The sequence below is a fragment of the Liolophura sinensis genome, chromosome 3 (genome assembly GCF_032854445.1).
Source record: "Liolophura sinensis isolate JHLJ2023 chromosome 3, CUHK_Ljap_v2, whole genome shotgun sequence".
In the NCBI taxonomy this organism is placed as follows: domain Eukaryota; kingdom Metazoa; phylum Mollusca; class Polyplacophora; order Chitonida; family Chitonidae; genus Liolophura; species Liolophura sinensis.
This window is the reverse complement of record NC_088297.1, coordinates 15,132,047-15,147,050: the sequence shown is the minus strand read 5'-3', so window position 1 is coordinate 15,147,050 and position 15,004 is coordinate 15,132,047. Positions and strand designations below refer to the sequence as shown.

The 15,004-nt window shown below is 38.3% G+C and overlaps 1 protein-coding gene across 1 annotated transcript; it reads left to right on the top strand.

Moving 5' to 3' along the window:
* Window positions 1-530: 530 nt before the first annotated feature.
* LOC135463405 (uncharacterized) lies at window positions 531-12,596 on the top strand. The gene is made up of 12 exons (XM_064740665.1): window positions 531-634; window positions 1,061-1,199; window positions 3,054-3,122; window positions 4,161-4,237; window positions 4,710-4,760; window positions 5,796-5,881; window positions 6,205-6,324; window positions 6,698-6,778; window positions 8,099-8,237; window positions 8,918-9,000; window positions 10,871-10,967; window positions 12,335-12,596. Exons 1-12 carry the CDS (start codon window positions 533-535, stop codon window positions 12,536-12,538), a joined length of 1,248 nt encoding a protein of 415 aa, XP_064596735.1. The 5' UTR covers window positions 531-532; the 3' UTR covers window positions 12,539-12,596.
* Window positions 12,597-15,004: the final 2,408 nt, after the last annotated feature.

Sequence of the window (15,004 nt, the reverse complement as noted above, 5' to 3'; positions counted from 1 at the left end):
TTACCTAGGGTAAACGGGGTTTAGGGTAAAACCACAAACTCACAGAAAACAGTAGCCTAAAAAACACCAATATCAAAATGAAAACAAAATCAACTTTTTAACCTATTCGCGTTCAGAAAACATGTGTATATATGTATCTCACTTTAATTTTGTACCGACATCTAAATTCGCTCCAGTACTTAAATTAACTGTCTATCTATTTATTTAATATTTAAAGAAAACATTTATTTACCCTTTTACGTCTTCCATAAAGTTTACCAACCGAGCACTTCTAAACTGTTATGATGTTGCTATTTGATTAATGACGTCACCAGTTCGGGGAACCCCTCGCTACGTTGTACCACGTGGGTGGAAGCCCAGAGGGGATTCCCTTTGGACGCAGCCGCAACAGATGGACTTCGTGATCGCGGATGAGTTTTGCTAATCATGTACGTGGCGTAAGGAGGACTACGCAAATATATTCTACAAAACGCACATTATATCGAACTTCAAAAAGACTTTGTCAGTAGTAAGTGTGGTATTACTACATGACATGCGGAAGCGAGGTAACTTGACACAAGGCCGTGATCGCGTGCCTCCACCGGTTCTTACAACAACAACACGTAATGCTGAGGGCGATCAATCAAAACAACAGGTTGGTTAACGCGTGTTTTCATGTTTCTGGAATTGATGATGTGCTTGTTAGATAAAAGATTCAGTAAAACTACACATGACTGAGGGGGTAGGATATTTAATAACAATAAATACGCTCTATATTGCTGTACTATTTGCCCCATCTGACACGAAAATATTTAAAGACTTGATACCGGTATACGGTAATGTTGAACGTGAACGAAATAACTGTATGCCTGCATTCAGCTTAGGCAATTTTGCAACCTGACTGCTGTATAAAAGTGAAATATTCTTCAGCAATTCCTCAGTCTTTCTTGATTTTTTTCTTGTGATTTAATTTTTAAACACAACACAGTTCGATAGATGTATAGGCCTACGTATACATGGAGTTGTGATATGGGGTCATAGAATTTGTGGTGACATCAATGTGTTTTGTTCTCTTCCACAGAAAGGGAGCTCTGCCAAGAAAAAACCATGGTACCGGCGACTAACAACGCTGGCAAAAATTATCTTTGTTCTGTTGATCGTTCCACCCTTCCTTAATTATGCAGCCTTACAGAAGGAAATGGCCGAGCTTATGCCTGAAGGTGAGGTTATCATTGTTGACGGGAAATTGAGAATTTGAATGTTTACATAGGCCTGACATCTCTGTAAGTTACATGAGGAAAAGATGGGGGTCTCCTCAGCTCAGATGGTTGTATTTTATTCATTTATTTGATTGGTGTTTTATTACGTGGCCGAAGGGGTTAGCATACCAGTGCACCTCAGTGGCACGGGAGCTTCTCACCAGTATGGTTGCTGTGAGTTCAAGTCCAGCTCATGCAGGCTTCCTCATGCTGGCCATACATGGGAAGGTCTTCTAGCAACCTGCAGATGGTTGTGGCTTTTCTCCGGGCTTTGCCCGGTTTCCTCCCACCATAATGCTGGCTGCTGTCGTATAAGTGAAATATGCTTGAGTACAGGTTTAATCCCAATCAAATAAATAAATAAATAGACGTCAACTAAATAAATGTATAAATGAACTGGTATGTAAATAAATAAAGAAAAAAACAAATAGTGACTGAATTAGCTACAGTTTAAATATAACATATTACTTTTTTTGCATGTTGAAAATGTGGTCCTCTCACATGTCATGTTGCATTGACATAGATAAATGAGTATTCATGTATGAGATCTGAGATCATGGTTGTGTTTCAGTTTATATCTTCTTGCATGCAGACCTAGGGCATAAATTAAAAAGTTGTCTATCTGGGATAACCTAATCTATCTGCTAAAAAAACACTTTACTCAGAAGTCTTTACATTAGTCAACATACCATAATTCCTCAACATGTTCGCGTATGGCAACTTTCAGAATGGCAATTTTAGCACATTTTCAATTTGATTTTTGGAGAAAAAAATAATAGGTTGGATTTGCTGGCTTCACAAAAAGTATATTTTTGTCAGTAAGGCACCGAATAGTGCCTTCAGAATCTGCCTGAATAAACACCTTACAAACATGTAAAAAGGTTGAAGAATTACAGTATAGATGTATATTTGTTTCATTTTAAAGGCTTTGCTGCATTTGGAATATTATTCAGTGGTTTTATAATCTATTAATGTCTCTTAATAAACTTGGCAGTTAAGAAGACAGAATCACTTGCAAAATCTTTGATAAATAATCTCTAGAATTTAATACCCATAGATTCCATTTTTGAGAAAATAATAATAAAAAAACAAAATAAGAAAACAAAATAAAAAACAAAACAAGTGATATACCAACACAAAATTAAAATTGTTACTCAGAACAAGCAAATTGTTAATTGTGACCTAACATCCCATTGTCCCAGTCTTCTGCACAATACCTGAACCTCTTCCAGTTTTCTGGATATGAGCAGGACCCACCCATGTGAATTTGCTGAAGCATAGTTAGCGTGTTTCGGGCTATCTTTTTAATTAATGCTCTCATACATTGACTTCATACACACCTGCATTTATTTGGGATCATTATGTTTAATTATCATAATTTTACAAATGTGCATTTTTGGTAATTTTACAGTTAAAGTTATAACTATATACTTGTGTCATTTTGTCTTTTCATTTAGGAGGCAATTTTCCTATCTGAACACTGTTTTCTTCCTTGGGTCTATGAGGCATTTTTTGTTTTTGTTTTTGTTTATTTATTTATCTTTTTGGTGTTATATGGCATACTCAAGAAAATTTCACTTATACTATTGTGGCCAGCATTATCATGAATATGGTGAGAGGATACCCGGGTTCAAGAAACTCATCACCATCCGCAGGTTGCTGGCAGAATGTACGACCGGATCGGATGCCAGCTTGAGTTGGAACATTTTATTTGTAGCAGAACTACATAACTGATTGGTCATTCTTATGTAATAGCACATTTATACATATTCATATTTTTTTTTATAATGATAATCTGTTAACATTTGTTTTAAGGTCAACTTTATGATGTTGGATGGGGCCAGAAGTTATTCATGTCCTGTAAGGGAAAAGGCACTCCAACAGGTACTGTCACAAGTCACACATAAATCATCAGTTGGAGGGACAGTTTTGTGTCACACATAAATCATCAGTTGGAAGGACAGTTATGTGTCACACATAAATCATCAGTTGGAGGGACAGTTATGTGTCACACATAAATCAGTCAGATGTACATGTAGGCACAGTAAATTTTGTTTCACACATAAATCAAAAGGTGAAGGTTTGTGCCACATGTAAATCAGCAAACCTGTCTAAGTACAGGTTTGTGTCAAACATAATCAGATGGTGTATGCATAGTTTTGTGTCACACTTAAATTTGTGGGTGTATGTACAATTTTGTGTCATTTAAATTAGTGGGTGTATGAACAGTTTTGTGTCAGACATAAATCAGTGGGTGTATGTACAGTTTTGTGTCAGACATAAATCAGTGGGTGTATGTACAGTTTTGTGTCATATAAATCAGCAGGTGTATGTCCAGTTTTGTGTCATGTAAATAAGTGGGTGTATGTACAGTTTTGTGTCACACATAAATCAGCGAGTGTATATACAGTTTTGTGTAACATAAATCAGTGGGTGTGTGTACAGTTTTGTGTCACACATAAATCAGCGGGTGTATGTACAGTTTTGTGTCACACATAACTAAGCAGGAGAATCTACAGTTTTGTGTTACATAAATCAGCAGGTGTATGTACAGTTTTGTGTCTCGTATACTTTAAATCAGCAGGAGTAGGAAGATGTAAACACAGAGTGTGTAATATAAATCAAAAGGTGGGTATGTGAGCCTAATTTTTTTTATCACATTTTAATAGACAGGTCAAACATGAGACCTCTGTGGTCAGGGTTTACTAAGATGAATAGTTAAAGCTGGTCAGTGAGGGCTCCAAAAAGGTTATAACCAAATCTGTAAAATCTCTAAATATCATAGATCTTTTGATGGTGGATCAGGTGTACTATGTCTTGATAATTAATACGTATTAATAATTAATAATTTTTTTGAAATGAACAGAAAATGGTATAAGCTGTGAGGAAAAATGTTCATGGCTCTTCTTCTGTTGTTCTAAGTTATCCTTGATGCCCCAACTGGGATGACCTCAGATGTGTGGAGTTTGGCTGTTCCTTTGATTGCAAAAGTCACAAAGGTAAACAAGTTGGGCATCAGTTCAAATCATAAAGTGGCTAATTTTTTGTTATACATTGAGGCATTATTCAAACACTGTTTTCATTATCCCATTTGTGTAGAATTTTTTTCCCTGATTTAATTGAATTCAAATTTGGAAGTCTTTTATAAGGGGTGTTTATATGTATTCAATGGAATAGGGTTAGCTGCATTAATTATGTCTAATCAGATATTTTTACATAAAAATTCGCTTATGGATAATTTTAGTATAGTGAGCATTGATGATCATACATGTAATCATGATTGATTGTCTTACCCCAGAATTCCTCACTCATACGACGATGGTCAAGAAACTCAAGCGCCTTGGAAAAAACCCATTAACCTTTGGCAAGCTGTTGTCAGGCTTTCCCATGAACTCAAACACAAAATGAAATGAATAAATAATTTATAAATAAAATAATTGTATAGATGAATTTCTGTTTGTTGTGATGTAGGTGTGTGTGTATGATAGAGCAGGATTGGGCTTCAGTGAAAGACCTCGCAGGGTGAGTACATGCTCTGAAATAGATTAATAGTATACCCATCAGTTTCAGTCAAATAATTTATTTATTTATTTTATTGGTGTTGTATGCCATACTCAGTAATATTTCACTTGTATGATGGAGACCAGCATTAAGGTGGGAGGAAAGCAGGGGAAACCCATGGCCATCTGCAGGTTGCTCACAGACTTTGCCACGTACAACAGCCAATACAAGCTGGACTTGAACCCCCTGCGACCGCATTGGTGATATTAATAAACACTAAACCAGTCAGTCTTTTAATCAACCATTGAATAGGTCAGTGAGCCAGTTAATGAACTATAGTTACTGAGTCAATAATCAAGGAATCAAATAAAGTAGCATGCGGTCACCAGGCCTCTATTTTAGTCAGAGAGCCATGCAGTCACCAGGTCCATAAGTCAATCAATCAACCAGCCAGTCGGGCATGATATCAATCTCTCAATCAATGAACAAGTCATGAGGCCATGAGATCAAGTTTGTCAATCCCTGTCTGTGTGGTCTTTTTTTAGGCATCCAGTTGTTACACTTGGACATGCAGCTTTTTACATTCCATTTATCTTTTGCACTGTGCAAACTCATTGTATTAACTGTTGCTATTATTAACTATATGAGGGTTCCTCCCACCGTAATGCTGGCCGCCAGCGTATAAGTGAAATATTCTTGGGTATGGTGTAAAACACCAATCAAAATAAATAAATAAATAAGTAAATAAATATTTAGTGTCTGACTGGACATAAAAAGCATGTTGAGATTGAAGATATTTAAATAAAATGAATTGAAACAAATTAAAGTAAATTAGATTAAAACAAATTAAATTAAAGCAAGTAAAATTGAAACGAACAGGTAGATAATCAAATACAAATTAAATTATTAAAAAACATATTAAATTAAACAAATAAACAAGTAAATAAAATTAAATTAAAATAAATATATAAATAAAAATCAATAATCCAGCCAATAATCCAATGAATCAAGCATTAGGTCAGTCAGTCAGTCAGTGAATCAGGTTTGTATTTACAGAACATGAGCTCACCTGACATGCCTGAAGACACACAGGCAGCTGACCAGAACTTCAGGGACAAGATGGTGCCATTCTCAGCAGAAACGTAAGTCTGTCATGTCAGAATGGAGACGTAGGAGACGTTTTGTGTAAACTCTTCCAGAAGATCAATATAAGTAAAGCCATTCTTCAAAAATTCTTCGCCAATATATTGCTAAAATATTGCCTAAATGTGCGTTAAGCCATGTTCATTCAAAACTTCGTTAATCTTCAGGCATAACTAAATTTCCTTGTTATTCATGTTACCTTGTAGCACTTACTTTAATACCAACTCACCCCACATCCCACACCAAACTGTGCACAGTAACCTGAATTTTGTGAAAGTTTTGATTTGGTTTTTGATTTTTGATAATGTTTTTCCCTGAGCAGAATGGTGGAAGATTTCACAGTGTTGTTCACGCAGGCTAGTCAGCAGGAAGTGCCATTCATTCTGGTTGGGGCAGAAATTGGGGCAATTGTAGCAGAGTTTTACACTCAGTTGTATGAAGGGTAAGTATTACACACATATATGTACACATATATGCTATAGTGCTCCTATGGCCCGGTGGGTTGAGTGTCTGCTTTGTCAGGCCTGAGTTCAAACCTGGGTCAGGTAATACTATAGACTTTAAAAATAGTAATTGCTTGGCAAGCACTGAAAGGATAGAGCAAGCAAACTTGACAGGTTGGGCCGGTGTCAGTATAATGTGGCTGAGTGGGGAGTCATGTCTGGTGTCTTCTGCATAAGACTTCAGTGGTGGCAGCACTTTGGCGGCACATTATTGCACTGCCACGAGAAGGCACAGTATATGACACACATATACATGTGATTCATATATTTGGTATTTGCAAAAAGGCATAAGTCTCTGTTTTTTTCCTTCAGGAATGTAGCCGGGCTGGTCCTTATCAATCCTTTGTCTGAAGACATTTTTAAACAACAAAATAGTGTCTGGTCACAGTTTTGGTGAGTGTACAGGGGCAAATTTGATCATAACATAACAGATTGAAAGTAGCTATATTTATTTATGTATTTATTTATTTGATGTATTGGTGTTTACCCCATTCTCAAGAATATTTCACTTATATGAGGGAGACCATCATTATGGTGAGAGGAAATGGGTGAGAGCCTGGGGGAAACCCCCGACATCTGGTGGTTGCTGGTAGACCTTCCCAGGCACCAACAGGGAGGAAGCCAGCATGAGCTGGACGAACTTTTGAAAACGTTGGCATTGTCTGTTATACATGCACCTGTATGTTGAGACAGTATGTGTGATTTACAATATATGTTTTAAATGTGGTCATTCTAATTTTAAAAATCTGAGATGAAGTGTTGCCTGGCCCTTGGTCAGTGAGGTCGCTTCAGTTAGGAGGGTTGTCAAGTACCTGACGACGGTAGTGGTTTCTTGCTGACATTCTGTTTTTCGTCTACCCATAACCGTGACTGCTGTTGTATAAGTGAAACATTCTTGACAACAGAGTTGAAGGCTCTTCAGATACCGCCCCCCCTCCCCTCCCCTCCCCAAAATGTCTTGAAGATAAGATACCGGTACATGTAGTATTTGTTTTCCCAACCCATTTTCAGTCATATTAGATGATGAATTGCTTGAGTCCTACCGGCTTTAGTTTGACCTTAATAATCAGATTTATCCAAGGTGTTTCTTAAATGGCTGCGGTAGTATAGTTTTCTTAGTTTTTTTGTCCCCAGGTATCCCACGACATATATGTTTTTTTCCAGATTTTGCCTGACGTTTTACCAAGTTCCACCAATGTTTGACCCATTTTGTTTCCTACGTTCAATGTGTCTGATTGGTCTCTATTTTTTTCCATATTTTTTCTTCTAAATTCCCTCATTGTTTTTCCCATATTTCTTTCAAACGTCTTACCAGGTAAATATGCCCGTCCATGTTTATTTATTTATTTATTTATTTGACTGATGTTTTACGCTGTACTCAAGAATAATTCGCTTATGACGACGTCGGCCAGCATTATGGTTGGAGGAAACCGAGCGAAGCCCGGAGGAAACTCATGACCATCTGCAGGTTGCTGTCCATATTTCGTCATGTTTGTAGTCCTCTTTTGTGAGATATCTCCTTATATGAATATTTTGCATGTTCATGTGTTTTAACAGATTTCTCTCCATGATTAATCTCTTTTAGAATACCAGGTATCTATGTTTTCCCAGGTTTCGCCCCGTATCCTACCACATACGTGTATCTGTTTATGTCTTATAAGGATTTTAATGAGCTTCTTTAAAAAGCAGATTTCCTTTCTGTGGTTTCTCCAGGTTTGGTCACCTGTTACCCTCATTCCAGTCTCTTCAACTGGGTGCGGCAGTGGGGCTCACCCGAATTGCCCTGCTCCTGGGGCTGGTTCATCAGCCATTGCAGCTAGCAGACTTACCTGAGGAGATCGTGAACAGACAGGTGAGAACTGAAGTCAGGTGGTCTGATTTGGGCATCAGTAAAAAATGGCGTGTCTGGCTTACTCACCAAAGAAGTAAAGGCCCTTAAAGGAAGAAAATTGGTTTTTTTATTTATTTGATTGATGCTTTACGCGGTACTCAAGAAAATTTCACTCATAGTACGGCAGCCAGCAATATGGTGGAAGAAACCGAGCAGAGCCAGGGGGAAATCATACGCCATCTGCAGGCTGCTGGCCAAATGACTCTAGATCAAAAATATAATTATGCATCAATAAAGTCTTCCATAGGAAGTTTAAAAGGCGTATCTTTTTATTTTTGTGATGTTGCATAACAGAGATAACGCAAAAAGCTAAAGAGTAAGCAGAAGCACACACGCATGTGCCGCCATGTTTTAATATCAGTTTTAACCAATGAGATGGGATTTACTTCTATAACCCGAGAAGGCAGCTGTCTCCGCTGACGTCATCACTGTTTGCGTTTTAGCCATATGTCCTTAGTGTACGAGTGACGCAACATAGTTTTTTTTGATTTCTCTAACATGGCGGATCTCGTGATCTCTTAAGCATTCCAGATTCAGCTGATTTATAAATTTGTCAAGCAGAACAAAATGGCTGTGGCCATTTAGATCTGTTTCTAACCCTGCTCCGAAATAATTCAGGCTAAATTTTGTTTGTTTTACAGAAACATCTTCTGTGTCACCCGCGCCACATGAGCTCAGTTGTTGACGAACATCATTTTATCAATGAAACATTTGACCAGTTACGGTAGGTGTTCATGTGAAATAATGCAAATCTAAGGTGCGAAAAGCTTTTAAGAAGTATTTTGGATTTGAATACCGAAATGGTAATGTTAAAGTTACATGTATGTGGCAACTAACCCTGCGCCACGTAAATACCAGCGCACATGGACAACATTTGTTGTCGAAAACGATATTTATTAATACAGACAACAAAAAATTCGCGAAATTTACTCGTGTGCGGGTAACCACAAGAAATCCTGTGTCTGGAATACTTGATCTAAAGATTCCGCTCAATTTTGGGCAACAATAAATCTAGAAACAAATTCCACTCGACTGCGGGCAGTCTGGATCTTTTCAGATCGTTGTCGTCTACATCAACCAATCAGCGTCTATGGAACGCTATTCGGGATCATTTGACAAAGGGATCCGAAAATTCGATTTCGACAACAAATGTTGTCCTCGTGGGCTCGGGTCATTTAATAACGGTTAGGTGTGACCATTTGCCAACTTTCACACTGTCGTCACTGCTCTTGTTTTACTCTTTACGCTGTGGTTTATTTATGTTATTATACAACATAAACAATATGACTCTTAATTGCGATTTTTCTCTCCGACGGTGTTTTTTAAAAATGGCAGGTTCTTACTTGTATTTTCAGGCATATCTGTGAAGCTTATATGTTTAAAGGGAGTCTGGTTCCTTTAGTGTGCATAGTTTTAATGTACTTGTATAGCAACTGTAGAGAATGGTGTGTTTTTAGAGAATGGTGTGTTTTTAGAGACTGGTCTAAAAATACTGCTCTAGAATTACTTAAAATGCTGTGTTGTCATCACATTTAATGAACGCTTAACATGAAAACATTGCGAAGGGACCTGGTCTCGGGCATGTGAATTGCACCAGCCGAATGTTTGTTTGGCCAGCAAAAATGTTTATTTGGCCAGCAGAACGTTTATTTGAGCAGGAGAATGTCTATTTGAGCAGGAGAATGTTTTCTTGGCCAGCAGAACGTGTATTTGGCCAGCAGAATGTTTATTTGGCCAGCAGAATGTTTATTTGAGCAGGAGAATGTCTATTTGAGCAGGAGAATGTTTTCTTGGCCAGCAGAACGTGTATTTGGCCAGCAGAATGTTTATTTGGCCAGCAGAACGTTTATTTGAGCAGGAGAATGTCTATTTGAGCAGGAGAATGTTTTCTTGGCCAGCAGAACGTGTATTTGGCCAGCAGAATGTTTATTTGGCCAGCAGAATGTTTATTTGAGCAGGAGAATGTCTATTTGAGCAGGAGAATGTTTACTTGGCCAGCAGAACGTGTATTTGGCCAGCAGAATGTTTATTTGGCCAGGACAATGTTTACTTGGCCAACAGAACGTGTATTTGGCCAGCAGAATGTTTATTTGGCCAGGACAATGTTTATTTGGCCAACAGAACGTGTATTTGGCCAGCAGAATGTCTATTTGGCCAGGACAATGTTTACTTGGCCAACAGAACGTGTATTTGGCCAGCAGAATGTTTATTTGGCCAGGACAATTTTTTTATCCAGCAGAGCGTTTATTTGGCCAGCAGAATGTTTACTTGGCAAGCAAAATGCTTATCTGGGGGAATAGGGTATATAAAAAAATACGGCACAGAAAGAAAGACCAGAGCACTGTGTGGTAGTTGGCAAGGGCCACACGTAACTATGAGACGCTTGTGAAATGACATGTTTCCCTCTGAATATACTCGAGTTTACATGTATGACATTACGTTGTGATATTCTTTGTGGCTATTAAAATGAAGGGTTGGTGGGCATTGATACTCACAATCTTTTGTTGTAACCAATGATGTTTAGATAGAATTACACTCCGACAAAATAATCGAACAATACTTGCAAATGCTCTGTTGTTGTTTGTGTGCTGCAGACTGGTGAGGAGGATGAAACAGTTTCCTGGTAACATCTCAGTAATGATCATGACGGGCAACTACTACGATGAACAACTGCCAAGTCAACTGAACAAGGTGAGCACACGTACACATCAAGTAGGGTACACTTTCAACAGATGATGTATAGATGGTACACTTCAAACAGGTGATGCAGGGATGGTACAGTTCAAACAGGTGATGCACTGATGGTACTCTTCGAACAGGTGATGCAGTGATGGTACACTTCAAACAGGTCATACAGTGATGGTTCACTTCAAACAAGTGGTGACACAGGTATAGATGAAGTACACTTCATCAAACAGGGAATACATGAGGACATACTTCAAACAGGAGATGTTTTATGGTACACCTTGACTGAACAAGATGAGAGATAATGGATGAGGGTACACTTCAAACAGGTGATGAGTGATGGTACACCTCAATCAGGTAATACATGAGAGTACATCTCAAAGAGGTGATGAGATGGTAAACTTCAAAGAGGAAATACATGAGAGTGTACTTTAATCATGTGATGAGTGATGGTACAATTCAACTGAACAAGATTAGAGGTAATGGATGAAGGTGCGCTTCAAACAGGTTCAAACAGTCAACTTAAAAAGGCGAATACACATATTCCTCCAGCAAGTACATGTAATTAGTAGAGTACTCTTCAAATAAGTAATGTATGAGGGTACACTTCAAACAGGTGATTGGTGATGGTACACTTCAAACATTTACTCTTCACGATTTGTCGAAGCGACTTGTCGCATCGGAAGAGAAAAATGAAAATAGAACGTCCTCTATTGTTTCCGTCCGTCTGATAGCATTCAGCTAAATTTTAATGTCACTTCATACGTTGCAACTTTGTTAAATGATGCATTTGTTGAATTTTGCTATTCGGAAGGCGATTTGCATTGTGTTAACGAGGATTTACCAAAAGTTTGGAAAACATTGTGGAACCATGTATAAAAGTTTCCGAGTCATAGTTGGTGGGATGAATTTAGGAGGAAGGTTATGTGGGTGAGGCGCTTGCCTTTCAATTGCTACCTGACACTAGTTCTTGGTTCAAATCCTTCAAAAAGGAATTTTGAAAATTTTCCTGCTTTCTCCTGTTTTTGGCTCTTTGTAGTAATGAGCGATCGACGATGTATTTTGTGTCGTCTTGCATGAAGTTCACTTGAAATCTCCTGTATTTCAAAATTATGTCGTACGTGACATGCGGGAGAGTTTGCCAGTAATTCACCAAGGCCGGTGGTCTACTTCGAACGTTCTTGTTTCCTTCACCCACGAACCGCTATCGTGAAAGTTAAATATTCTTGAGTAAGGCGTTAATAACAGTCAGATCAAATAAAATAAAATAAATATAATACGTTTATTTTATGTGTGCCGAAATTAATGTGTTAGCGTTTTATTGTAACACTTTATTAATATACATGTACGTGTAACTTGTGCTTCCTTCACAGGCCTGGGCGAAATCTGAACAGAATCTAATCTCACAGCGTTTTCCTAACGCTCAACAGATAGTCATCAATGGGGCCGACCATCACATGTTATATCGCAAGCCATTGGCTGTGGCCGAACCAATCAACAGAATGGTTAGATTATATAGACAAAAACACAGACCTGTAAAAGCGCCTATTTTAACTGAAAAAATAAAAACTTCTTGATTGTTTATTATATGTATACCATGCAGTTGTGTTGTTTATTCAAAACTGGTATTTGCGGTTCTGGTTTTGTTGGTTTTTGCACATCGATTGAATTTTATATTTATTGTTTTTTTTTTTTTACCTTGATCACAAATATACGACCATCGTGCAAGCTCCTCGCAATCTTTTGGCGCCCATCTGTTGTCTGTCTTCTTTTTGCAATAAGCAACACAGTCGTATGTCCACTGAGTGCGTAAACTCGTATGTTGCTATCGAGCCTGTGAATAGATGGGAAAAATCGGTATTAATGGCTCTACATAAAACGGCTTAGTTGTTTTATTGTCTTGATGAACATATGCCATGAAATAGGGAAAATATTTGACCTTTGTTGGTGTATAATTTTGATATATACTCGACGGAGATCATTTGACATGGTGAATTCGAGGTCTTTATTAGAAATAAACGCCCATGTTTTTCACTCCGTTTGGCTGGCCTGATTTCGCAAATGACCATATTTCAGACACTAATTTTCTATAATGACATGATCATAAATGCTTCAACAGTCGATTCTGATAAATTTCCCAAACGGCAAGGGAAGTGTTGTGTACCGGAGGTACAGTGTGCAGAAGCCAGATTGTACAGATATGAGAAAGATAATAGCGCCCACAGTGAGGTCAACAGTCTGATCTAGTCAAAGATCTCTCCGGTTGTTTGGCGCGTACATGTATATATCCCATAATCCGTAAATCTGATCGAGGTCCCATTAATTGGTCAGCTATACTTTAAAGGAGAAGAAAACATAAAAATCTAATTCTGATGAAAGACATCAAAACTTATTTGCAAATATGGTCTTTAATATTTTTTTCGTTTGTTTTTTTCAGGAAAAAAGAGTATTTGAAAAATATTTTTGTGTAGTAGGTATTTCGGAGCGCCTTTTTTTTTTTTTGATTGGTGTTTTACGCCGTACTCAAGAATATTTCACTTATACGACGGCGGCCAGCATTATGGTGGGTGGAAATCGGGCAGAGCCCGGGGGAAACCCACGACCATCCGCAGGTTGCTGGCAAACCTTCCCACGTACGGCCGGAGAGAAAGGCAAGCATGAGCTGGTCTTGAACTCACAGCGACCGCATTGGTGAGAGGCTTCTGGGTCATTACGCTGCGCTAGCGCGCTAACCGGCGAGTATTTATTGAGCATAAACATGTTCTAAAAATGGACGTGATGCATGTATAATAAATTTTATTTGTACTTAAATTTGTTGTTTATATCCAAACATAGGCATTTAATAGGATAATATTTATCAATATATGAAAAATATAATATTAAAATCAACGTTGAACACATTTGTTAGTTGAAAAAACAAATTCGGGTGTAAATATATTTGTGAAGCATGTGTTAATCCTCATTTATAATATTATTACATAAAGACTATATAACTAAAGGTGGTGCGAAATACCTACCAAAAAATAAGTTTTCAGGTATCTTTTTCCACTTGGAAAAAAAAAATATAGTGAAGACCACATTAACGACCAACTTTTCACGCTCCTTCATCTGAACTTCATGTAAGTTTTATGTTTGCTCCACCTTTAACCATTGCGTCATAAAATCATGAACTCAATCAAGGATCAACTAATAAATGAATAAGAATAAAAAAAATAGAATTTCATCTGCTGTTTTGAGAACATAAAAAGCCTAATATGTGTGCCTCCTCAGACAAACACTGCTAGTCGTGCCAGCATGCTCTCTTTTAGACGAGAGAGTGAGTATTAAATCAGAAATTTTCCAGACATCTGAGCCTTGGCGGTCGGCGACACTCGAGTGGCTGCTTTATCAGTCTAACGGTCGTTTATTTATTTCTTTGATTGGTGTTTTTACGCCGTACTCAAGAATATTTCACTTATACGACGGCGGCCAGCGTTATGGCGGGAGGAGACCGGACGGAGCCCGGGGGGAAACCCACGACCATCCGCGTTCGTTTAATCACTTATTCTTGGTTTCTACCAATTTGGTGTGTATATATGTACGTCACATGTGTAGGGTTTACTTATTTATTTATTTGATTGGTGTTTTACGCCACGCTCAAGAATATTTCACTTATACAACGGCAATCAACATTATGGTGGAAGAAAACCGGTCAGAGCTTGGGAAAACCCACGGCCATCACAGACCTCCCCACGTACGACCGGTGGGAAGCCAGCATAATCTGGACTTGAACTCACAGCGACTGAGTTGGTGGGAGACTCCTGGATCATTGCGTGCTAATGCCCTCGGCCATGTCTCCCCCCCCCCCCCCCCCCCCCCCACACACACACACACACACACGTGTGTGTAGGCCTATCCATGTATGTTTGCATGCTTGGTGTTTTACGTCGTACTTAGCAATTTATGTTTCAGCCATATGACGACGAGGAGCATTAGGTGTACGTCACACGTGAGACAATTCGCCAGTAACTTGCCATACGTCGGTCGTTTACATTCCATTTTCC